Raw genomic sequence first — 27,098 nt, 5'->3', positions numbered from 1 at the left:
AGCTCATAAATCCCCTAGACTAAGAACTACTTCAACCTAACCAACCTAAGGACATCACACACATCCATGCTCGGGGCGGGATTTGAACCTGTGACCGTGGCAGCAGCGCAGTTCCGAATTGAAGCGCCTAGAACCGCTCTGTCACAACGGCCGGCGTTCCCTTATTCAGACTGGCATTACATGTGTAGCAGTGCAGAGAACTAGTCCGGGCCCGCCAGTATACGTTTCAAATTAAATCTGTGGAAGAGTACGTCACGTAATTTATTTCGCGCGTCACACATAGTGTGGAATGAGTGGATACTGAGAACGGCCGAGACTGAGAATTCGCGCGGCGCTACGGAAGTTGAGAGGTACGGACGAAGAGAAATCACAATATATTTTCAGTGCCCAATTAGCCTTAGTGTAGTTAGTGAGCTGTGAGTTGCCAGTCCGCTTCTGTTAATAAGAACAACAGTCTGTCAGTGGATTTGGCGAGAGAAACTGGATTTAGACATCATGAAGGATAATTACTATTCAATTAGGAAAGACGTAATTGTGACAAACATAACATGTAATGAACGTAAATAGAATTGGATACAGAAGACACGCATTTTTGAGAAAAAAGTACATTGTTCATTACACACAGAAGTAAATTAGTACCTCCCAGTGTCACACACTTCGGTATAAAACTACAGTGAAAGGAAGTGCTAAACATTACATTACAGGGCTGTGCTTTTGGAAGTGTAATGCGTGGATGTTACAGCCGCATATTTCATATGGCTCTATCGTGCAATAAATTTATTTCAAAAAATTGCTTTTTTTAGTGTCGCTTTCTAGTTTATTGCGGGATCGGCACTTGCTGATCGTGTCATTCTAGGTCATATTTCTTGACCGAAGGCCCTGCCGTTACAGCGTCCTTTTAGTTCTACAATTAGGTAAGAAATGGTGTCTGCCATCCATCAACAAAAGATGTAAATAGCGTTCCCTTTTGTTTGTCTAATCTGTTTGTCAAAACGGTTTCTTTTTTTATTTATTTCCTGACTTGTGGCAATTCCACACTGTTTCCCGCTGTAATTTTCACACACTATCCTTAGTTGCATAGCATATTTCAATAATCCCTCACACGCAGTTTTGATTATGTGTGGTAATTATCAGAGCCACGTGTGAGAAACACATTCCCTTGCGCAGGAGGCCGTCGAATCGATTCCTGGTCGTCGAGGAAGTACAGTACTTTACCGGCAAGAGGAGGAGAGTTGGGGGTGTAAGCTTCGTGGGCAGGTTACACACCCCGAGTTAACTTCTGTGCCAGGTCTCACAGAGGGAGGACATACGACTCCATTCACAAATTTCTCAAACCATGCGGCTAGTGCCGTGAGAGTATGGGCATTCTGTTACGTACCCGTTGTTCAGATTGCCAACAAACAACTTACTCCAGATGTCATGGTCGCGACAAAGAAGTTTACACAAGATCTGCTGAATTATCAGGATGTGGATATTTCAGTTTATTCTATACTTTGCAGTGAACACATGGTGTGTCGTGGAGTGATGACTCTGTTTTTAAATAATTGAAAAGTCACGTTCGCTTCAATATCGTTTGCTAGATGACCGGTTTCAGCACTCTGAAGATGCGATCATCGGATCTGAAACCTGAATTAACATTTATAAAACCATATGGACATCATGGCACATGAGGCAGACCATCTGATTCTGTATTTGAAAAGTGCACTTGACGTGCATGTGAGGGTGCCAAAATAAGAGAACAGTAACATTCAAGGCACTCAGCACCAGCTAAAAGAAATACGAGGGTAATTTTACGAAAGAAGTAAACGATACGTGTTAAACTCGAGACATGGCAAAGATGAGAGAATTCCCTGAAAACAGGTACGATTTCAACTTTAAAAAACGGGAGACTGTTTTAAACTATTTTTAGAAGTTTATTCGGCTATGTTTATAGGACGATGACTCTTCAAGCATCCTAGAAAACAGTTTTGACATCCATAAACTCACTGGTCTCTTAAGCTATATAAGAAACATGAGAGAATCTTGATTGCTAGGTTGCACCAAGACAGTACAGTCATTTATTTCCAGAATTTTCGGTCTTAATGCATTGCACAACAAATCCAAAACTTTATTGTAAACAAAGAACAGGAAGCTCGTTGTAACACTCACCAGAGATGCGTTCGCTCTCCTTTTGTCTAATGGTGCTATAGATATTGAACAGATAATTCAGCTCTTGTCACCATAACTATTGACGTTTAAACAAAGTCAGAAGACTCTACTCCACATAACACGCTTTCCCTTCATAAGTAAACATTGAATCTGCCTTGATGTGTAACCCAGTGGCAGAACAGCCGATACGCCATTACTGTCTTGAGTTCCATTTTTACATCTGTAAGACGTGACATTTGAGTTAGATATTAGACTTAACTTTATCGTTACTGGTTGTTCCTGACACCCTCATTTTATTTTTCAGTTATTAATGTGACCGAATCCGGATTACATTCAGTTCCTGTTCCATGAGCCACGTTGTTGCAGTAGGCGGCAGCAGAGCTACGCCTACTCTTATTTGTTTTACCGGCAGTTCAGTTTTCACTCGAATGACAGCAATGTCAACATAAACGTCGGCACTACCCGTACACGAAACCATTACTACTGTACTTGGAGACAACAGGGAATTCCAGGGAATCCTGGCTTATTTTCACACGGGAAGCTGGAACTCTATCTCTCCCCCCCCCCCCCCCCCCCACCAAATCTTCTACGACCCGTGTGTGTAGTATAAAGGGCAGTCAAAAAAAAGAGACGAATGAGAAAAAAGTAAATTAACTATTTATTATTTCAAAATAAGCGCTGTAACTGTTAATACATTAATCCCACTGTGAGACAAGTAGGCATTGTAACTTGGAAACTCTTCTGTTATTCGCGTTTGCATAAAAACAGTATGGAAGTATGAGCCCGCTTGATGAAAAACACTTTTGTTAAGGTTCTTTCAATAACGAGTTTCAGTAAAAATATCTGCATCATCATAGGGTTTTTCTTTATTGTGAAACATGCATAATTAGCACGGTTACAAAATATTATCAAATGTTATTACATGTGTACTATTTTTACGGGTTTAAGAGAACTAGCGCAGTTACAGGACAAAGAAAGAAAAATACATAGACACATATACAAACACACAGACACACGTAAAGAAACAGAAGTCTCAGAACTCCTGCTAGAGTTTTCGAAACTCCCACTACAGGTTTGAAAACCTTGCGCTAGGAGATACATCTCGCGACACACTCGAACAGCAAGATGGCGTAACTATCTGAATTACTGCCAAGGTGTAAAGTTAAGTTTTTGTGTGTGTTTTAAAGCAATTTCAAGCCGAGCAACGAACGTGAGTACATGATGGATTACTTGACAACCTAATGCCCACCAAAATTTTTATTCAATACGCTGCCGCATTTCCCAGTAGTATAACAGTGACGTGTGTAAGTCCAAGTTTTCATATTGGGTTATAACAGTCGCCTGTACTGTTGCGGATGACAAGCTCTACGCCGAAAAAAAGACAACAAAATTAAAAATATGCCGAAATATTGCTGCACATATAGAATAAATGGACTCAAAAGTAAAAAGATATTACAAAAGTATTCGCACAATACATTATCTGGAACCAAACGGTACACATGTAACAACGTTTTGTATTGTTTTGTAACAGTGCTAATTTTGCTTGTTTGAGAATAACCCACTGATGATGACGATATTGTTGCTGCAACTACTTTGGGAAGAAAGGAAACGAAAGTGTTTTGCACTGTTTTACATCAAAGTGGGACTCCAACCCCTTACTGTGAGACGAGTCAGAGAAAGCCTTCATGGGAAAATGTTTTCGTTCTCTTACGGGACGATGACTGTACCCAGGCTGAAGCTCCTCGTCCGAAGAAAATCTACGGCTCCGACTGTCTTCCTTCAGGGCTCCAAAAACTTGCAAATTGCAAGGTGAGAAATAGGGACTGTGTGGAGGACATATAAGGGCTGCCATGTGGAATTTCTGGACGTTGCCATGGTTGCTTCGAGTACGCTACAGGCATTTCCCTGGGAAGCCCTTACACATCCGCCATACAGTTCGGCCTTCACCCCATCCAGTTTCCATACAGAGTTCTGAAGAAAGAAATTCGTGGTTGTTGATTTTCTTCGGACGAAGAGGGTGCACGCCTGGGTACACTCCTCTTTCCGTGGGCAAATGCAAACATTTTTCCATGAAGGTACTGACCACCATGGCTAACACTGGGATAAGTAATTTCCAAGAATGATTGCCTCTCGAAGTCACTGGGTCCAAACGATACATATCGAACCTGCGATCGTAATTCGATCATGCAACTCCGGTGACGGCCGTTGTGATCAGTTATTTGTGATCGTCATTTTTATCTTTCTCCGGTTTTTCCCGTAGTTGCTCTAAATTACATACTTCCGCTAACTATTTGTGAGTTTCTTGGGAAACCCAGATGATTTATGCCGTTAGTGAGTGGGACGTCTGATGTTCCTGATGTTTCTATGGAGGATTCTCTCACATGAAAGGATCTAATTCCATGTTTATCCAGCATTTTTGTCGCAAATACGGAGTACTACCGGAGGAGGAAACAAGGAACTGTGTAGACTGTTGTGGTGCGAAGTGTGTAAAACTTCGTTATAACAGTTTCGATGGTGAAATACCGTTAGAATTTCATTGCGGACAGTATGGAAAACGAACGAGTAACAGGAAGAATAGAGGGTTCGACTCTTACATATTATCCAACCAGACAACCGTAATGGACTTTAACATGACGAAAGCACCGACGACGAGTAAGGTAAGTCGTCTCCTTTGCAGTTGCAAGTATTGTTGTAACGGTCTTCTTTTGTCGTTGCTGTAGCGACCACCGTTTACATACTCATAACGCCTTCCACCGGGGTTGCATGATCAATTTACGATCGCACGTTCGGTATGTATGGTTTGGCCCAGTGACTTCCATAGGCAATCATTCTAGGAAATTACCCTGGAATAAAAGTATTAGGAGATTCCTATCGAAATAATAATCATCTAACAAACTTTTTTTTCCTATCAGTCTCGTGTTCATTTGATTATTATATAAGGAACTGCTCTTACTGAGAATGATATGTGCACTCACCCCGGCAGATGGTGGTTTGCGGGGCGGCTCTGCGGCTTCTCGGCGAGCCTGGTGGCGATCACGGTGGAGAAGTCCTGCTGCAAGGGCGCAGGGCGTCGGCCGCCGGCCGCTCCGCCCAGGCCGAGGCTCGAAGCCAGGGCCCCCAGCCCGGAGCCCAGAGAAGATCCGAGCAGCCCGCCCACCGTCTGGCCCAGCAGCGGGGTCAGCAGGCCGCCCAGTCCAGCTGCAGAAGACAAACAACGCGGTTCTGGACGGCCGTCTGCTGGTCTCCATGGAAACTATCACTGAAGGAATAGGTGTTCGCCAGATGGCAACGTTAGTGGGACACGGTCTGTGGTGAACGTGCGTGTGCTATTCTGTCATTCTGCGCAACGGATTAATCTGAGATGTACCCTTTACCCTGTGGCTCCTGCAAGATGCAATTTCCACCCCCCACACTACTACAGAAGTCAGACTGACGCTCTTAACGTTCTAAAAAGAACTTTCAGCAATAAATATCTTCTGGAGTCGTCCGCTGTAAAGAAATGACACTAAAATTCACAAAATTTCTTACGTAACTAGTGGAAAACTTGGGTACTGGAGTAGTGCTAGTTAGTGTAAGAAAAACATGAAACTAACGAAATTATTATATATTTTGCAAAAATTCTGAGAAACCACAATGGCACTTTTAGTTATGAACTGAACAAGTTATTTCCGGGCTATTTTCGGAATGTGAAGTTACCTCTTAAGGATAGGATTCGCTAATGAAATTTCTATACAAAGTTTAAGATTGTTATTGACTTGGCAGAATGGCTGAGAGCCGTGCCTGCTCAACTTGAATAATTATCCGTTACAATGTTGCTAGGTACGGTCGAGGCTGTCGCGTGTGAAATGCAGAGGAAACAAGGGGCTAGCAAGAGCTGTAGCTCACAATACTGTAAGCTGCGATAACTGCTGTTTGCGCCTCTCGCTGCTGACAAATAACATAACTCTCGTTCTATCTGGATTGATCATCGCCAGTCAAACTCTCCCTACACCTTGATGAATTCAAGGACTCCTATTCGACCCTAATCTAACTATTGGGTTGGTACACCGGCAGATAACCAGTCCACTGCGATGCCACTCAAAAATTCGCTCACTGGCATCTAACTATAACTCTGTCCGTTCACATTGCACAATAAGTGTGGCGGCCAACACAGTGAACAATGCTTAATCTCAAGGGCTCAATATAGAGACGCTCTCCGATTCACTCTCAACAGAGGTGCTCTCTCAGTGAGGTACTGAGGAGAGACTTGTTCCTCGCTATTTGAGTACACGTACGAGTGCACACACTCTCGTTACGTGTTTTCGCTCCAAGAGCGACAACAGAATGGCCCCTCTCCACGCCAGACATGAAGGGGTATATCTTTCAGTCTCTTCCATTACTCCTTCAGCTCAAGGCGTCAGGAATATCGTCTGCCAATAAGCATTGCTCTTCTAAAACGGGAGAATGAAGACCAATCCGGAAATCTGTAGCATCGGCGTTTAGCGTTTGCTGTGTCCCTGTGAAAAACTCTGAAACTGTGTGCTATGTTTGTAAAGAATGCTTAGGGTCGGCGCTCCCACACAATGTAGCGGAATTTGCTTTTAAGCCGAACATGGGGTCGTTCTCCCTTTCACTCGGGCAAACGCTGTCTGTTCTACGGGCGGTCGCCAGCTGACATAGATAGGTTGATTCGTTCTCTGAATGGACCGGCCTCCTGGCGTGTGGTTTGCCTCTCCTGAACTAAAAGCTTTTGTGACCGTCATGTCTTGAATGTGTGTGTGTACGCCAGCCTCGAGTATTTCAACCACGGCGCGCACTTGCGATTTACTTGTTATTTGAAAATTATTAAATGAATTCATACAACATTGACTTTATCTTATCGAGTTTGGGTTTGAATGAAGCGCCTTAATGCGCAGAATATGATTGTGAGGGCAGAAATGTAAACAATGAAGGTCAGGAGACCACGACGTGTTACAACGGGAAACACAACATGAAGGCTGCAAGGGTTTCTCACAGGCATCTGTGAAAGACCTCACCTACGTTATATACACCTCTCCAAATGAATTCTTCAGGACATCACCTGCTTCTAGCACATTTATTAGTTTTTTTCATATCACATGCCACAGCCATAAATTTATTAAAAGGTATGTCCATTTTCCACTTTACCTATTACGCAATCACTGAAATATTACACAGTCAGCTAACTTCAGAAATGGGCCATTTTTAAAATACCGCTAATATTGTCGGAATTTTATACCGTCACCCCACATGGTTGCATTCAGCTGTGCGTCTGTAGTCTATACCACATGTAACGGGTATAAGTGGAAATATTTTTATTGGTGACTTAGCTATTAAGAGTTGCATGTTTCTAGGTTGGTCAGCACCTCCATGTACATCTGCCAAAAGCACACCATTAATGCTCATTTTCCCCTCGGCAGCAGGTCACGTGCTGAAGTGTGGACACTTGAACGCAAAACAGTGGAGATATATATCGTCTACGCAGCTAATTGAAGGGAGTTGTTTATTCCCATACCCGTTTGGCTTTTTATTTGGGAAGCATCATTAGTGGCCTGTAAAACATGTTTCCTTTTATAAATACAATAAACGTATTATGTGGCAGATATAATCTGCTGCTATATTATATTTTATTGCGTTTTTCTCCTGTTTTATAGGTTAGAATCAATTTTTGTAGCACAAATTTCGCAATGCGAACTTATCGTTCGGTGTTACTATTTACAGTGCTGTTAACACATGCGTGTCGTCCTGGAGAGTTAACAGCACTGTAAATAGTAACACCGAACGATAAGCCCGCATTACGAAATTTGTGGTGCAAAAATTGATTCTAACCTATAAAACAGGAGAAAAACAAAATAAAATGCAATATAGCAGCATATTATAAAATGGCTGTAAGCGCTATGGGACTTGACATCTGAGGTCATCAGTCCCCTAGACTTAGAACTACTTAACCTAACTAACTTAAGGAAATCACACACAATACATGCCCGAGGCACGATTCGAACCTGCGAGCGTAGCAGCAGAGCGATTCCTGACTGAAGCACGTAGAGCCTCTCGGCCACAGCTGCCGGCAGAATATTATATCTACCACATAATACTTTTATTGTATGTATAAAAGGAAACACCTATTACCGGCCACTGATGATGCCTCTCAAATAAAAGAAGCAAAACGCGTATGGCAATAAACAAACTCCCTTCAATTACTTGCATAGATGATACATACCCGACTAATTTAAAGCAACTAACGGAAAGACGGAAAACAGAAAAAAGTGCAAAACAGTGAGCCTATACCGAAGGCATAGTCGCATTAGTTGGACAGTTACCACTTTGCAGGAAACATCAGGTCATAAAGTCTTGTTCGTGGAGGGACTGTTCGACACCAAAAAAAAAACAACCAACACATTGATGTGTTTACGTTTTAAGGTACCACATATAAAAATATCTGAACTTATGCCCTCTACCTTTATTACTAAAATGGTGTTCCAGAACCTAGAAATAGGTGAAGTGTAGAGGCAACAAAAATTCGATTTTCAATATTTAGCGTAATTACTGACCTAATTTAAAAACTTAAAATGCTGTCATAATCTGGTCATTAAGTCAAATAATCTTTAACACAGTAAGACAACTACTACAGCTACAAACTGTGTTTTTGTTTTCAAGTAGTCTAACTGACAGCGTACAAACACCCGGACTTCATTCATCTAGTAAGTGAGAATGACAGCAGTTAAGATCTCCAAGAAACGTTGTATATAATTTCACACCATTATGAACCTTTTCCTCACTGACATCTCTCTCCCCACCCCTCACAAAATGATGAAAGGAAAAAAAGTTTATCACTTACTTCATTTTCGCTCTCCGCGCAGTCAAACTGCGTCTCAGGTGTGACAGGTCAATTTATTACTTCTTTACTACAAGCACTATCAGAAATGTAGTTTGCAGACAGTCTGCACATACACGGCTGAAAGGACATGCAAAATTGTATCATTGTACGAGTCTTAGGTCATGAGATTTGACGTCATAAACATTGAGACGCGTGAAAACTAGCTTTTGTTTAAAATGGAGCGAAAATTACCCCTTTCATATTCATCCAGTGTTTCATAAACGAAGCACTTTGCGACTCCAACAAATTTTTGAGGATAGCTTCAGATCTTTCGCGAACTTTTTCTCTCTTATATGCATAAAGGCAATATTTAACACATTAATTCATTTAAAATTAACTAGACCTTCGAGCTTGCTGTATACATGGGAATCCGATTGTTTAAAGAATCAATGGTTTACTGATTTAAATATAAGCGCTGTCGTAGTAGACTTGGACTAGAATAACGCTCCTTATTCTTCAGCAATGTAAAATATTATTATTGCCGTAGTGACGTGTGTACGCAAATATACTCTCATAATATACGGAACATAACGTTACTCTACACGCTTTGATTCGACACTATTCAGTTCACAGTAATCAGCATTTGAAATATATGCTGACAAACACTGACCACTTTTCAATTCTTCGCACCTACCGATATATACCGGAGACATGATGCCTAACTACTATATAATCTTCTGTCAGGACGGTTAACATTATTAGAAGCGTACCGGTTTATTACCTCGCATGTACAAATATGTTCATGCTTGTCTCATTTCGTATACTAAATCGTTCTGTGAAAATTAAATCGAACCTTTTCATTCAAGAATTGAAATTTAATACTTACACAAGCTTACGTAATTATAAGCTTATATACAACAGCACACACATGATAAGTTACAACTTCGTCAATCTTGTGAAAGTTTTGAAATTCAATGTATCAAAATAAAAGTTTTGACTCATTTTTTATAGACTGATTTATGATATGAAAAGATGTAAGCCCAAAAACGTTTGCGTATCCAAGGTAACATATATATTCATAATGTAAAATTCGCCAACAAAATATAGACATGCCCTATTTAGCCATTTTGCACCCTCTGTCAGCCTCACATTTTTGATGTCTGTATTCCCTTTCGCCTGTTGCATTTTATATTTCTTCCTTTCGGCAGATAAGATGCCTACTAGTATCAAATACTAGTATAGTCCTGAAGAAGATAGCGAAGTAATGAAGTAATGAAATATATCGATCAGAATCATCTCCTGCATGCCAACCAGCATGTATTCCCAAAGTACCGACCGTGCACTTTCTCAAATCACCTGAAAGCTAAGGATCAAGGCTTTCAAGTAGTTGCAAAATTTATTGACTTCCAAAAAGCATTTGATTCAATACCATACCCAAGTTTCTATCAAAAGTACGATAGTATGTGGTACCAACTGAAACTTTTAACTTGACTAATGATGATCTCTCCATTGGCAAAAGATTCCGGAATAGTCCCCCATTCGGATCTCCGGGAGGGGACTGCCAAGGGGGGGGGGGGGGGGGAGGTTACTATGAGAAAAAGATTGAATAATCAACGAAAGGATAATGTTCTAGGAGTCGGGGCGTGGAATGTCAGAAGCTTGAACGTGGTAGGGAAACTAGAAAATCTGAAAAGGCAAATGCAAAGGCTCAATCTAGATATAGTAGGGGTCAGTGAAGTGAAGTGGAAGGAAGACAAGGATTTCTGGTCAGATGAGTATCGGGTAATATCAACAGCACCAGAAAATGGTATAACAGGTGTAGGATTCGTTATGAATTGGAAGGTAGGGCAGAGGGTGTGTTACTGTGAAGTTCAGTGACCGGGTTGTTCTAATCAGAATCAACAGCAGACCAACACCAACAACGATAGTTCAGGTATACATGCAGACGTCGCAAGCTGAAGATGAACAGATAGAGAAAGTGTATGAGGATATTGAAAGGGTAATGCAGTATGCAAAGGGGGACGAAAATCTAATAGTCATGGGCGACTGGAATGCAGTTGTAGGGGAAGGAGTAGAAGAAAAGGTTACAGGAGAATATGGGCTTGGGACAAGGAATGAAAGAGGAGAGAGACTAATTGAGTTCTGTAACAAGTTTCAGCTAGTAATAGCGAATACCCTGTTCAAGAATCACAAGAGGAGGAGGTATACTTGGAAAAGGCCAGGAGATACGGAAAGATTTCAACTAGACTACATCATGGTCAGACAGAGATTCCGAAATCAGATACTGGATTGTAAGGCGTACCCAGGAGCAGATATAGACTCAGATCACAATACAGTAGTGATGAAGAGTAGGCTGAAGTTCAAGACATTAGTCAGGAAGAATCAATACGCAAAGAAGTGGGATACGGAAGTTCTAAGAAACGACGAGATACATTTGAAGTTCTCTAACGCTATAGATATAGGAATAAGGAATAGTGCAGTAGGCAACACAGTTGAAGAGGAATGGATGTCTCTAAAAAGGGCCATCACAGAAGTTGGGAAGGAAAACATAGGTACAAAGAAGGTAGCTGCGAAGAAACCATGGGTAACAGAGGAAATACTTCAGTTGATTGATGAAAGGAGGAAGTACAAACATATTCAGGGAAAATCAGGAATACAGAAATACAAGTAGCTGAGGAATGAAATAAACAGGAAGTGCAGGGAAGCTAAGACCAAATGGATGCAGGAAAAATGTGAAGACATCGAAAACGATATGATTGTCGGAAGGACAGACTCAGCGTACAGGAAAGCCAAAACAACCTTTGGTGACATTAAAAGCAACGGTGGCAACATTAAGAGTGCAACGGGAATTCCACTGTTAAATGCAGAGGAGAGAGCAGATGTGTGGAAAGAATACATTGAAAGCCTCTATGAGGGTGAAGATTTGTCTGATGTGATAGAAGAAGAAATAGGAGTCGATTTAGAAGAGATAGGGGATCCAGTATTAGAATCGGAATTTAAAAGAGCTTTGGAGGACTTACGGTCAAATAAGGCAGAAGGGATACATAACATTTCATCAGAATTTCTAAAATCATTAGGGGAAGTGGCAACAAAACGACTATTCACGTTGTTGTTGTTGTTGTGGTCTTCAGTCCTGGGACTGGTTTGATGCAGCTCTCCATGCTACTCTATCCTGTGCAAGCTTCTTCATCTCCCAGTACCTACTACAACCTACATCCTTCTGAATCTGCTTAGTGTACTCATCTCTCGGTCTCCCTCTACGATTTTTACCCTCCACACTGCCCTCCAATGCTAAATTTGTGATCCCTTGATGCCTCAAAACATGTCCTACCAACCGATCCCTTCTTCTAGTCAAGTTGTGCCACAAACTTCTCTTCTCCCCAATCCTATTCAATACCTCCTCATTAGTTACGTGATCTATCCACCTTATCTTCAGTATTCTTCTGTAGCACCACATTTCGAAAGCTTCTATTCTCTTCTTGTCCAAACTAGTTATCGTCCATGTTTCACTTCCATACATGGCTACACTCCAAACAAATATTTTCAGAAATGACTTCCTGACACTTAAATCTATATTCGATGTTAACAAATTTCTCTTCTTCAGAAACGCTTTCCTTGCCATTGCCAGTCTACATTTTATATCCTCTCTACTTCGACCATCATCAGTTATTTTACTTCCTAAATAGCAAAACTCCTTTACTACTTTAAGTGTCTCATTTCCTAATCTAATTCCCTCAGCATCACCCGATTTAATTTGACTACATTCCATTATCCTCGTTTTGCTTTTGTTGATGGTCATCTTATATCCTCCTTTCAAGACACTGTCCATTCCGTTCAACTGCTCTTCCAAGTCCTTTGCCGTCTCTGACAGAATTACAATGTCATCGGCGAACCTTAAAGTTTTTACTTCGTCTCCATGAATTTTAATACCTACTCCAAATTTTTCTTTTGTTTCCTTTACTGCTTGCTCAATATACAGATTGAATAACATCGGGGAGAGGCTACAACCCTGTCTCACTCCTTTCCCAACCACTGCTTCCCTTTCATGCCCCTCAACTCTTATGACTGCCATCTGGTTTCTGTACAAATTGTAAATAGCCTTTCGCTCCCTGTATTTTACCCCTGCCACCTTTAGAATTTGAAAAAGAGTATTCCAGTCAACATTGTCAAAAGCTTTCTCTAAGTCTACAAATGCTAGAAATGTAGGTTTGCCTTTTCTTAATCTTTCTTCTAAGATAAGTCGTAAGGTCAGTATTGCTTCACGTGTTCCAACATTTCGACGGAATCCAAACTGATCCTCCCCGAGGTCCGCATCTACCAGTTTTTCCATTCGTCTGTAAAGAATTCGCGTTAGTATTTTGCAGCTGTGACTTATTAAACTGATAGTTCGGTAATTTTCACATCTGTCAGCACCTGCTTTCTTTGGGATTGGAATTATTATATTCTTCTTGAAGTCTGAGGGTATTTGGCCTGTCTCATACATCTTGCTCACCAGCTGGTAGAGTTTTGTCATGACTGGCTCTCCCAAGGCCGTCAGTAGTTCTAATGGAATGTTGTCTACTCCGGGGGCCTTGTTCCGACTCAGGTCTTTCAGTGCTCTGTCAAACTCTTCACGCAATATCGTATCACCCATTTCGTCTTCATCTACATCCTCTTCCATTTCCATAATATTGTCCTCAAGTACATCACCCTTGTATAAACCTTCTATATACTCCTTCCACCTTTCTGCCTTCCCTTCTTTGCTTAGAACTGGGTTGCCATCTGAGCTCTTGATATTCATACACGTGGTTCTCTTCTCTCCAAAGGTCTCTTTAATTTTCCTGTAGGCAGTATCTATCTTACCCCTAGTGAGATAAGCCTCTACATCCTTACATTTATCCTCTAGCCATCCCTGTTTAGCCATTTTGCACTTCCTGTCGATCTCATTTTTGAGACGTTTGTATTCCTTTTTGCCTGCTTCATTTACTGCATTTTTATATTTTCTCCTTTCATCAATTAAATTCAATATTTCTTCTGTTACCCAAGGATTTCTAGCAGCCCTCGTCTTTGTACCTACTTTATCCTCTGCTGCCTTCACTACTTCGTCCCTCAGAGCTACCCATTCTTCTTCTACTGTATTTCTTTCCCCTATTCCTGTCAATTGTTCCCTTATGCTCTCCCTGAAACTCTGTACAACCTCTGGTTCTTTCAGTTTATCCAGGTCCCATCTCCTTAATTTCCCACATTTTTGCAGTTTCTTCAGTTTTAATCTACAGGTCATAACCAATAGATTGTGGTCAGAGTCCACATCTGCCCCTGGAAATGTCTTACAACTTAAAACCTGGTTCCTAAATCTCTGTCTTACCATTATATAATCTATCTGATACCTTTTAGTATCTCCAGGGTTCTTCCACGTATATAACCTTCTTTCATGATTCTTAAACCAAGTGTTACCTATGACTAAGTTGTGCTCTGTACAAAATTCTACTAGGCGGCTTCCTCTTTCATTTCTTAGCCCCAATCCATATTCACCTACTATGTTTCCTTCTCTCCCTTTTCCTACACTCGAATTCCAGTCACCCATTACTATTAAATTTTCGTCTCCCTTCACTATCTGAATAATTTCTTTTATTTCATCGTACATTTCTTCAATTTCTTCGTCATCTGCAGAGCTAGTTGGCATATAAACTTGTACTACTGTAGTAGGTGTGGGCTTCGTATCTATCTTGGCCACAATAATGCGTTCACTATGCTGTTTGTAGTAGCTTACCCGCATTCCTATTTTCCTATTCATTATTAAACCTACTCCTGCATTACCCCTATTTGATTTTGTGTTAATAACCCTGTAATCACCTGACCAGAAGTCTTGTTCCTCCTGCCACCGAACTTCACTAATTCCCACTATATCTAACTTTAACCTATCCATTTCCCTTTTTAAATTTTCTAACCTACCTGCCCGATTAAGGGATCTGACATTCCACGCTCCGATCCGTAGAACGCCAGTTTTCTTTCTCCTGATAACGACATCCTCCTGAGTAGTCCCCGCCCGGAGATCCGAATGGGGGACTATTTTACCTCCGGAATATTTTACCCAAGAGGATGCCATCATCATTTAATCATACAGTAAGGCTGCATGTCCTCGGGAAAAATTACGGCTGTAGTTTCCCCTTGCTTTCAGCCGTTCGCAGTACCAGCACAGCAACGCCGTTTTGGTTAATGTTGCAAGGCCAGATCAGTCAATCATCCAGACTGTTGCCCCTGCAACTACTGAAAAGGCTGCTGCCCCTCTTCAGGAACCACACGTTTGTCTGGCCTCTCAACAGATACCCCTCCGTTGTGGTTGCACCTACGGTACGGCCATATGTATCGCTGAGGCACGCAAGCCTCCCCACCAACGGCAAGGTCCATGGTTCATGGGGGGGGGGGGGGGGGGTGTAGAATATATGAGTCTGGCGACATACCATCTGACTTTCGGAAAAGCATCATCCACACAATTCCAAAGACGGCAAGAGCTGACAAGTGCGAGAATTATCGCACAATCAGCTTAACTGCTCATGCATCGAAGCTGCTTACAAGAATAAGATACAGAAGAATGGAAAAGAAAATTGAGAATGCGCTAGGTGACGACCAGTTTGGCTTTAGGAAAAGTAAAGGCACGAGAGAGGCAATTCTGACGTTACGGCTAATAATGGAAGCAAGGCTAATGAAAAATCAAGACACGTTCATAGGATTTGTCGACCTAGAAAAGGCGTTCGGCAATATAAAATGGTGCAAGCTCTTCAAGATTCTGAAAAAAGTTGGGGTAAGCTATAGGGAGAGACGGGTCATATACAATATGTACAACAACCAAGAGGGAATAATAAGAGTGGACGATCAAGAACGAAGTGCTCGTATTAAGTGGGGTGTAAGACAAGGCTGTAGCCTTTCGCCCCTACTCTTCAATCTGTACATCGAGGAAGCAATGATGGAAATAAAAGAAAGGTTCAGGAGTGGAATTAAAATACAAGGTGAATTGATATCAATGATACGATTCGCTGACGACATTGCTATCCTGAGTGAAAGTGAAGAAGAATTAAATGATCTGCTGAACGGAATGAACAGTCTAATGAGTACCCAGTATGGTTTGAGAGTACATCGGAGAAAGACGAAGGTAATGAGAAGTAGTAGAAATGAGAACAGCGAGAAACTTAACATCAGGATTGATGGTCACGAAGTCGATGAAGTTAAGGAATTCTGCTACCTAGGCACTAAAATAACCAATGACGGACGGAGCAAGGAGGACATCAAAAGCAGACTCGCTATGGCAGAAAAGGCATTTCTGGCCAAGAGAAGTCTACTAATATCAAATACCGGCCTTAATTTGAGGAAGAAATTTCTGAGGATGTACGTCTGGTGTACAGCATTGAATGGTAGTGAAACATGGACTGTGGGAAAACCGGAACAGAAGAGAATCGAAGCATTTGAGATGTGGTGCTATAGACGAATGCTGAAAATTAGGTGGACTGATAAGGTAAGGAATGAGGAGGTTCTACGCAGAATCGGAGAGGAAAGGAATATGTGGAAAACACTGATAAGGAGAAGGGACAGGATGATAGGACATCTGCTAAGACATGAGGGAATGACTTCCATGGTACTAGAGGGAGCTGTAAAGGGCAAAAACTGTAGAGGAAGACAGAGATTGGAATACGTCAAGCAAGTAATTGAGGACGTAGGTTGCAAGTGCTGCTCTGAGATGAAGAGGTTAGCACAGGAAAGGAATTCGTGGCGGGCCGCATCAAACCAGCCAGACTGAGATGTTTTTGGCACCCTAGATGTTCGTTGTATATTAACGACCTTGCAGACAATACTAGAGGATAATGCCTTTAAATGACAACATTTATCATGTGCTACATTTATCTGTATCTTGTAGATGTTGGCAGGTAAGCCTTTCAACCTGCATGTGTTCGTGAATACTAAGCTTTAAGGTTAACGGTTATAAATTAGCCGTGTCATCTGAAAATTTGGTTAGATATTTATTGTTTTGACAAAACTTAGACTCTACGTGTATAGACTGAACCATCTTGAGTTGCTGAAATCGGAACCTTTACTATTTCATGAATAAAGCCAGCCTGTATGTGTATACACTCTTATTCTCTTGGAATAATCTTGCGAATCCAATAGGATAGTGGAGAAGGTTCATCAAAAAAAGCTTAGTCTCGAAAATGACTGAAGCTATTGAAGCAGTCAAGAAAAAGAAGATGTATTGGAAGAAGGCTAATTAACAGTTTAATGATCGATAAACAAAACTTATAAGGTTTTCCAACATGAAGTACAGAATACCTGAGACAGCAGCATTAATAGAAAGAGGCAACCTACAATCCTGGGTAAATATATTGAGGAACAGGTGGTTTTGATATGGAAGCTTAATCGTAATGACTTGTGAAGAATGTCATAGAATTGGCAGAGTTGAGTAACGCTGAACATCCTTTCACAGACGAAATTGCTGGGCAAATGTGGCTTAGTCTTTCTCTTGAATGCCTCAAAGCGAAGAAAGAATGCCCACATGACTGTCCTTTAGCACTTTAGCAGCGCTCTTGGGTTTAGCAAAGAAAACACAGAGAAATTCTGTTACTTTTCGGAAGACTTTATGTTATACGTACTTTGAACCAATATTATGTTTCCTCTGATTTAATGCCTTTTACTGATTTTGTTTAGTGTTACTTTTATTATTTTTACAAGTGGTAAGATTTTGACAACTATTTTTCAAACTTGCTAAATGTAATGTTAGTTAAAATAATTTTTTATAATATCTCGTTATATGTTCTAAGAGTAAAATCTAAATAGTGCGTACCATTACAATTTAAATATTGTGTGCCTTTAAAACACAAGTTTTAGTGTCCTCTATTTTTAAAAAGGTCGAAAATAAAATCGGGAATTGGCTTTAGGCACTTTCCTCTGATACTAATCTTACAGTTTTTGTAGGTGATTCAGTTTTCTTCAGTGAACTACTGTCTAAAAAATACTGCACAAATATTAAACGTGATCTTCATAACGTTTCAATGTGTTGCCAAGATTCGCAGCCTGCTTCAAATTTTCGGAAATATAAAACTGTGCACTTCGATAAACATAAAACCTTGTATACTGCCACAACAATATCAGCGAGTCAGAATCAGAATCGGTCTACTTATAGAAATAACTCGGCGTAGCACTTTGTAGGGACATGAGTTGGAACCATTACATAGGCCCAATCGTGGATAAACCGTTTAGCACAGTTTGGTTTATTAGTAGAATACAAGAGAACTGCGTCCGGACTGTAGCAAAGAGTGCTTAATCGCTCGTGCATCCCATCCTAGAATACTGCTCAAGTGTGTGGAACATGTACCAGACAGGACTGACAGGCAATACAGAGAAGAGCAGCACAGATGGTCAAGACTTGGCTATCCCGAAAAAGTTCCCTTAAAAGATTCAAGAAGCACCTTAAATGGTGACTTTATGAATAGACTACAACCTCCTACGTACCACTCTGTAGAGATTACGAGCTCAAGATTTATAGACCAATTATAGTGTGCACTAAGGCGTTGAAACGATCATTCTTCCCATGCGTAAATGTAGCGGGAAGTAGCCCTCATAACTGGAAAGTGTCTTCTACTTCGCTTTTCAGATTGGTTTGCAGAGAATGGATGTACATGAAAATTCCTCTTGGTCATGGTGGGTACTCAGGTATTCTTTCCCCGGATTTTCTTGCGCTGCGTGCTAGAGGCGTACTAATTTTCTGGGCGTTCCCTGTTAGTGGACGGACCTGTTCCCAGTGCGGTGAGGATGCTGCCCAAGCTGGGCGCTGCGCCCGCCTGGCGACCATCAGGCTTGATCCTCAGCCCGGTCCCCACCAGGCCGTGCGTGGGGTCGGCTGCCAGCAGCTCCGGCAGCTCGTAGTTCTCGTCCCCGACGTCAGCAGCGCTGCCGTAGCCCTCGTCTGCACCGGCGTGCTGCCGCAAACGGTACAGGTCACGCGCTCCGACGGACGCCAACGCAACCAACAGCAGCAGCAGTGGTGACGCTACCTGTTCGGAAGTAGCACAGTTCTTATTCATGCTCCCGTTATTCAGGTCATGGACTTAATAAAAGGTTACACTTATGAGAGAGATAACTAGAATAAAGGGTCACGTATACACAGACTAGGTACAATAGTGTATCCAACAGAAAAAAATGTAGAAAGTTACTTACTTATTAGTTCAACCAGTGTAACCAGGGGACATTCTTCTGGATGGGGATAAATCACTCCATAAGACTCAATTTTAGGTCCAATATTGTTTCTCATATATGTAAACGACTTTTCGCCTAATATCCAGCAAGCAGAATTAGCTCTTTTTGCAAACAGCATTGTAATCAATCTAAACATACGTACGGCAACAAAAGAAGTGGAAAATAATGTTATGGAACTATGGGTTACTCTGGGCCTTTGGGGATAACTTTGGCCCACTGGCAGGAGAGAGCTTAATCTTTTTTTCCTGTGAAGTTTATGTCATCAGAGTGGAGTAAACAAGGCAGTATGAATTCATAGTGTTCAAAGAACGATCTAGCAGGATTTGAATTACACTACGTAATGTAGTGTTAGCAGCAGTGGACACGATGTTGATCGTGTAAATTTTAACATCTGTTATGTCCCAGTAACTTCTATCTGCAGGAGTCATGTCACTTAAGCTAAAGCAAGGTGAGTGTATTTCTGCGTTCTGTCAGTATTAGGTAATAAGATGAAAATGTTGTTTGTTTGAAATACACTACTGTCCATTAAAATTGCTACACCACGAAGATGACGTGCTACAGATGCGAAACTTAACTGACAGGAAGAAGATGCTGTGATGTGCAAATGATTAGCTTTTCAGAGCATTCACAAAAGCCTGGCGTCGGTGGCGACGCTTACAACGTGCTAACTTGAGGAAAGTTTCCAACCGATTTCTCATACACAAACAGCAGTTGACCGGCGTTGCCTGGTGAAACGTTGTTGTGATGCCTCGTGCAAGGAGGGGAAATGCGTACCATCGCGTTTCCGACTTCGATAAAGGTCGGATTGTTGCCTATCGCGATATTGCTGCTCGCGTTGGTCGAGATCCAATGACTGTTAGCAGAATATGGAATCGGTGGATTCAGGAGGGTAATACGGAACGCCCTGCTGGATCCCAACGGCCTCGTATCACTAGCAGTCGAGATGAAAGGCATCTTATCTGCATGGCTGTAACGGATCGTGCAGCCACGTCTCGATCCCTGAGTTAATAGATGGGGACCTTTGCAAGACAACAACCATCTGCACGAACAGTTCGACAACGTTTGCAGGAGCATGGACTATCAGCTCGGAGACCGTGGCTGCGATTACCCTTGACGCTGCATCACAGACAGGAGTGCCTGCGATGGTGTACTCAACGACGAACCTGGGTGCAAGAATGGCAAAACATCATTTTTTCGGATGAGTCCAGGTTTTGTTTGCAGCATCACGATGGTCGCGTCCGTGGTTGACGAAATCGCGCTGAACGCACATTGGAATCGTTTATTCGTCATCGCCATATTGGCGTATCACCCGGCGTGATGGTATGGGGTGCAATTGGTTACACGTCACGGTCACCTCTTGTTCGCATCGAAGGCACTTTGACCAGTGGATGTTACATTTCAGATGTGTTACGACCCGCGGCTCTAGCCTTCATTCGATCCCTGCGAAACCCTACATTTCAGCAGGATAATGCACCACCGCATGTTGCAGGTCCTGTACGGGCCTTTCTGGATACAGAAAATGCTCGACTATTTCCCTGGCCAGCACATTCTCCAGATCTCTCACCAATTGAAAGTGTCTGGTCAATGGTGGCCCGAGCAACTGGTTCGTCACAATACGCGAGTCACTACTCTTGATGAAATGTGATATCGTGTTGAAGCTGCATGGGCAGCTGTACCTGTAGACGCCATCCAAACTCTGTTTGACTCAATGCCCAGGTGTGTCAAGGCCGTTATTAGGGTTATTGTTCTGGGTATTGATTTCTCAGGATCTATGCACCCAAACTGCGTGAAAATGTAGTCACATGTCAGTTCTAGTATAATACATTTTTGTCCAATGAATACCCGTTTGTCATCTGCATTTCTTCTTGGCGTAGTAATTTCAATGATCAGTAGTGTATAATGTAGATAATATATTTAAATCGTCCGTAAAATGGTCCACATTTGACTTACGAGACTTCTTATTGCTGCAACACTGATCTAAAGCTGAGTGGAGATCGCCGATGAAGCCAGTCATGATAAAACTAAACCCAGTCACTGTCGTCATGTAAAGAAGAAGAAGACAAATAATCATTTTTCAATCATGGTCTCCTCTAAATAGTTATGGCGTATTACACTTCCAAATTTCGTAAGTCACTGCTGGGGTACGTAGTGCAGTACATGTTTCACTTGTGGTTAATTTCAGTATTGGACTCTCCATTTGTCCATACCTTGGGTGAAAAATCTACAACATTTTAATGGAGGATATATCAAGGACTTACACACTAAATTACAATAACTGTTACACTGATTCATTCTAACGAATTTATACGCTTTTCTTAAACTCAGAGCCAAATTTTTCAGAAGAAAATCCTCATGACACCCACGTAAATTTGATAGAAAGAAAAATGAGCGCATCACTGTCGACTAGTTCGAAATAATTTAACTTACACACGTGCAGAATGTACGCTCTATGTAACAGTATCTGCAAGACAGAGGTATTCGAAACTTTCAGTCTTTATCGTTTGGAATTTACGACCCCTCCAATAGCGTATTTGCAGCTTCACTTTTGCATCCGAATGTGAATATATCGTACGCAATTGAATCTAATTGTCAACCGAGCTGTGGAACAGGTGAAGATTTTGAAATCGTATTCAAGAGGAATAAGTTTCAAATTCTCGCTTATTTATGCTGATTTGAATTTTCAATATGTTTCCACTGAACAAGGCCGTGGCCGATTTTCTTCTTTATCCTTTTCCTCTCACAGTTTGTACTGTCAGCTCCACATAGAATGGATTTTGATGACCGATGCAATGACCATTTCCTATGAAAACTTTTTTTGACCTCTTCGCCGCGCGGGATAGCCGCGCGGTGATGGGCGCCTTCTCACGGTTCGCGCGGCTTCCCCAGTCGGAGATTCGAGTCCTCCATCGGGCATGGGTGTGTGTGTTATCCTTAGTGTAAGTTATTTTAAGTTAGAGCAAGTAGTGTGTAAGCCTAGGGACCGATGACCTCAGCAGTTTGGTCCCATAGGTACTTACCACAAATTTCCACATTTTGACCTCTTCATACGGATATAAACTCTAGTGTTAGTGAAGCTAAATTTCTCTGCCCTATGTAATTCACCTTTATTCATGTGCCTGTTCTGCGTGTTTGGTGCTAGGTGTGCTAGTGAGAATGATCATGCTGGATACGCATTCCGTCCATTTGTCATTATCTAGAATTTACATTCACTTACTATAAACGATCACACAATAATTGGAAATTTTGAATTTCATCCTTTCGTTAACTCCGTTATCCCACCACAATTGTCTGCATGGTACACCAGTCGACTGACGCTATATTTCTCTTTATAAATGGCGATACACATCTGAATCACTTGTGTTACTGAGCCAGAATATTTATTTGAATTCAGTGCAATACTGTTGAGCGCCTCATCAAACTTTTAGCGTCTTCTTATTTCCTGCGTTGGGAAGGCACCCACGGTTAAATCCCGTTACTGCCCCTAGCAGCCTACCACGATATTTTTCTTCATTTGGAACTGATTATACCCCTTTCTGAATATTCTGTGCATTTTAAGCATTATTGTACTACCATTACTGATTATATGTAATTTACTATGAAGCTTGTTTCCCGTAGTCCCACAGTAATTAATGTACTAGCAGAATCCTTTAGCGGAAAAAGCCGACCGTTGTGGCGCAGTGGTTGGTACTACACTAGATTCGCATTCGGCAGGACGACTGTTCTAATCACCATACGGTTTTCCATGTTAAGGTTTACTGTGACTTGCCGCGCGGGGCAGCCGAGCGGTATGAGGCACCCGGTCATGATCCGCGCTGCTCCCCCCGTAGGAGTTTCGAGTCCTCCCTCGGTCATGAGTGTTTGTGTTGTTCTTAGTGTAAGTTAGTGAAAGTTAGATTAAGTGGTGCGTAAGCTTAGGGACAGATGACCTCAGCAGTTTGGTCCCATAAGACCTTACGACAAATTGCCAAATTTTTTTACTCTGACTTCTCTAAATCGATTAAGACGCATGCCGGAATGATTTCTTTGAAAGTGCGCGGTCAATTTAACTCTCCAACCTTTCCCAGACCCAGCTTGTTTTCCATCTCTGATGATCTTGCCGTCGATAGGTTGTTACACCCTAACCTTCCTTTACTCTAAAAGACACTTAAAGGATACCCTACTTCAGGTAATTCCGCTTATGGGTCGCTAATGAATGTTTAAATAATGATTTTATCAAAATTAGTATTCCTCTTCAAGGAGTTACGGACCATATTACTTGTAAAAGAGTGTCCAAGTTCAGTCTCCAGATCTCGTTAGTTTTATTCCGTATGACCAGTTTCTGTCCAGCTGCCCATCTTCAGGTCTTTTGTTACAGTAACAGAGTAACCTGTAAAATATGGAACTGAAACTTCACTGTTGCATCTGTCATAACTAGTTATGACTGAGAACTTTCAGTTCCATATTCGACAGGTTACTCTGTTATTGCAACAAATGATCTAAAGATCGCCAACTGACCTGGAACCCGCCGTTCGGAAATAAAGGTAAGCGTTCTGGAGATTGAACTTGGGCACTTCACTTCTTTTTAATAATTATCTGATATATTTCTGAGAAATTCATGCTACCAAGTCAAATAACAGCAGGCGAGCTTCCTACTTCGTGGAATGGAATTTCCTGGTACCGGTTCCCTTGCACACGAGTCTCTCGATTACAGAGATGTTTCTAAACAAGACTGCTATAATGATCTCTTTAAGAGGCTATCGTCGCATCAGATGTAGTGCAAATGGTCTTGCAACCCCAGCGAATCTCAACACTGTTGTCTGCTTGAAAACGAAGTATCAGTCTACGATATTTGTCCAAGTAACAGACAATCGCCCTTATATATGATAAAATTATTTTACATATGCACAGTAGGCTGTCAAATTCTTTATACAAGATAAGCTTTATTTCATCGTGTATTACATCACACTCGGGCCAGTTTTGCCACGAGGCGGCTTTCAGATGCTGTTGGCCGGTGATACTTGTGTATTTTTTTTATTTTTAAAAAAATGTTACACTTACATCTACCACTGAAGTAAGTACATTTGCAAACAGCAAGGTTCGCACCATGGTGTGTTTGAGAAGGTCGTGCGAAGAACAGTGGTTTCGGGGAATGGCGGTGGCGCGGGGGGGGGGGGGGGGGGGGAGGGGGGAGGAACTTGGTGCTCGGTTTCTGTTTAAGCCAGAACATGGAGTAAAAAGATTTTGGTTTAGCTCGAACCAGCGGCCATTTCTATAGCCATTCGAAAATCATCTTTTCTGTAGCTATGTTACAGTACATTAAACAAGATTTGAATGACGAACCGGATCTGGCGCTTTGGAAATTTGCAAAGGTCGATTAATTCCGTTTACAAAAAAAATTAATTGGGCTGAAATTAATACTTGTATACGCAGGGTTCAAATTATACGTGCAAAAACTTGCGAAAAAACTATTTTTTGGAAGGATTTTTAAACGGGCCGCTTCTTTACATTAGATTTTTACGAATCGGTTGAACCTTCGCAAGGAGCAAGATAAATAGATAAAATCAAAAATATTTCTTAATCCAGTAATCTTCATCCATTGTTGAGATGCGCTGGTTTCAAGTTGAGTTAAATATTGTGCGTAAAATTCGTTCTTAAATGAATTGAGTGCGCCGGAACGATTTAAAGTGAATCAAATGAATGAAAAATGTATCATTACGAAAAAATTGAAAACTTGCTTTTAAAAATCGTGCAACAAACACGTTTTGATGTCAACAAAAATGTACGTTGGTTCTAAGCTATGACGGTGTAATATCACAATTATGGTAGAGTTAAAGTTGGGAAACAGAATGAAAAATGCACCTATCATAGAACAAGAAATGAGAAATACTCGGTAGACTCAGGGACGTAAAAAAGTAAAAATAAGCTTTTCGACATATTTGGCAACTCCAAAAACTTTTAAATAAATACATCCTGACATACTCTTTCTTTTTACGAGTTAAACCAACTTTTCCAGCGCAGAGAGCTCTCTTAAGTAGTAACATACTGGCACACCTGCATCTTGCAATTTATACGCTAAAGTCCCTGATTCTGTACCCAAATTCAGAGCATCCGTGAGCCATAGTAAACACTACATAATATCATATGGCTGAAGAGTATATATGTAGTAGCTAAAAATGTTTTTCTGGGATGAAAAATTTCTGGTAGTGAATTTTTTTTATTTCAGGACTGCGGGGGTTGATTTTTCCCCCCGAAGGGACCATTTCTCCCCCAAAACCACCCTCTCCTACATCTATGATGTCGGGTCTAAGAACAAATAACACACAAATTTTTGTGCTTCTAGAGAGTGGGATGCATCTGCTATAGGAATTATCCGAGAGTGGTGGTGCATTTATAATAGGAAATATCCCAGAGTGGGGATGCATGCATCCTAAACTTTAATGACATGTTGTGCCATATTGTACGACGTGACAAAAGTCATGTTTGATGTCATAATGGCCTGTGTCACGTTATACGGAATGACATAGTGTATCGCTGATACATTAAATAACACGACGGGGGTACTAACACTATCAAGTAAAAAAGCGTGAATATGTCAAGATGTGAACATGTCCCTAACTCTGCCAAGGACATATTCGCCTTTTTTGTGCACCGATTGGAGCATTTTTCATTCTGGTATAATACATGGCGCAACTGAAGTCATGTTATATAAGGAATTCGACAGTCTGCGCGGACATTTAAAATGGCATTATCATTCAGAAACTACGCCGAGGCTATGAACCCAAACATTAAGAAACTAATAGTCATCTGCGAATTATCTGCTTACAGACAACTTCTCCCAACCACAAGCGACAGAGAGCTGACGCCGAACCCCTTCAGGTAGCAGAAATATCATTTTGGAGGGCACATGTAACTGCGCTGAAGATTCTACTTACCGAAACCATTGTAGTACTGTGTACACAAGAGCTGCGAATTTTGACTAGTATCTCCTCCCGCGGTTGGAACTTATATAGGAACAGGGTGGCTTCATCCCTAACTGGAAATGTAATTAGACGACCAGTTACGTCTGGGACCCCGACCCCTCCTCGTTAAGCATAAAGTAGGACTCGCAAAGGAGGACGCACAATTTAGTACAGACACCATGGACATTTGGGAACAGTAAATCTGTATCGATGACCTCTTAACGCTAATACTGCTACAACGAAATCGTTTGGTAGCCCGTTTGATGGACGGGAATCATTTACATAAATGTCTTTACCTGAATGTACAAATTAATTCCATAGCTGTTTTCTTAAGTGAATACTGTTCGAAAGTAAACCTACATCACGTCAGTGGTTTGTCTATTTGTGTATCGAAAATATTGCAGAACGCAGGAAGAGCGGCAACTAGGTCACATATTGGCTTGAAATGAACGCTGCAAATCTGTAAATCTGCGGACAAGTGTACAGTGCGCGATTGACAGAAAAGTCAAAAATGTACGCATATTTCATTGTTATAAGACGTTTACGTATCGATGATCCACGGCCCAGTTCCAGTACTCACAGTCGACTATCTCGGATTTTGTAGTTTAGAAAGTACATTGCATGCATCAATTAAACTGAAATAATTAAATTTTATTAAAGTTTAAAGGATCGAGTAGCTCTTCCCTGTGTTAAACGGTGCAACAAACATTAAAACATTCAGAACCCTTCCCAACAAACAGTGTGATATTTGAAGGTGACGTTCAGAAGTTAACATGGGAACATTTACGAGATAATTGTATACCTTTACGGAAAAAAGCTGTCGTGCAACTTTCAGACGTTGTAGAGAAAAGATTGCTCTTTCAAAAAGGTCAGGGATCAGGCGTCCCTTTAGAGACACAAGTGTTTATTTAAGTGTCACTTTTCTAGCACACGTTTTTCGGTCAGCTTTAGCCCCATATATCTCAGAAACTATACAT

The 27,098-nt window shown here is 41.4% G+C and overlaps 1 protein-coding gene across 1 annotated transcript in view; it reads right to left on the bottom strand.

Annotated features, from left to right (window-relative positions):
- LOC126284779 (uncharacterized) overlaps nucleotides 1-26,119 on the bottom strand; it is a 34,182-nt gene extending 8,063 nt beyond the window's left edge. The window contains exons 1-3 of the mRNA XM_049983939.1: nucleotides 26,095-26,119; nucleotides 18,720-18,981; nucleotides 5,124-5,346 (exon numbers count right to left, since the gene is read on the bottom strand). Coding sequence (XP_049839896.1) covers nucleotides 5,124-5,346; nucleotides 18,720-18,981; nucleotides 26,095-26,103 — 494 coding nt within the window. The 5' untranslated portion in view covers nucleotides 26,104-26,119. The remainder of the gene's footprint in view (nucleotides 1-5,123; nucleotides 5,347-18,719; nucleotides 18,982-26,094) is intronic.
- Nucleotides 26,120-27,098: the final 979 nt, after the last annotated feature.

The sequence above is a fragment of the Schistocerca gregaria genome, chromosome 8, assembly GCF_023897955.1.
Source record: "Schistocerca gregaria isolate iqSchGreg1 chromosome 8, iqSchGreg1.2, whole genome shotgun sequence".
Taxonomy (NCBI): Eukaryota; Metazoa; Arthropoda; class Insecta; order Orthoptera; family Acrididae; genus Schistocerca; species Schistocerca gregaria.
Note: the sequence above shows the minus strand (reverse complement) of the source record. Positions and strands in the feature narration are given on the sequence as shown.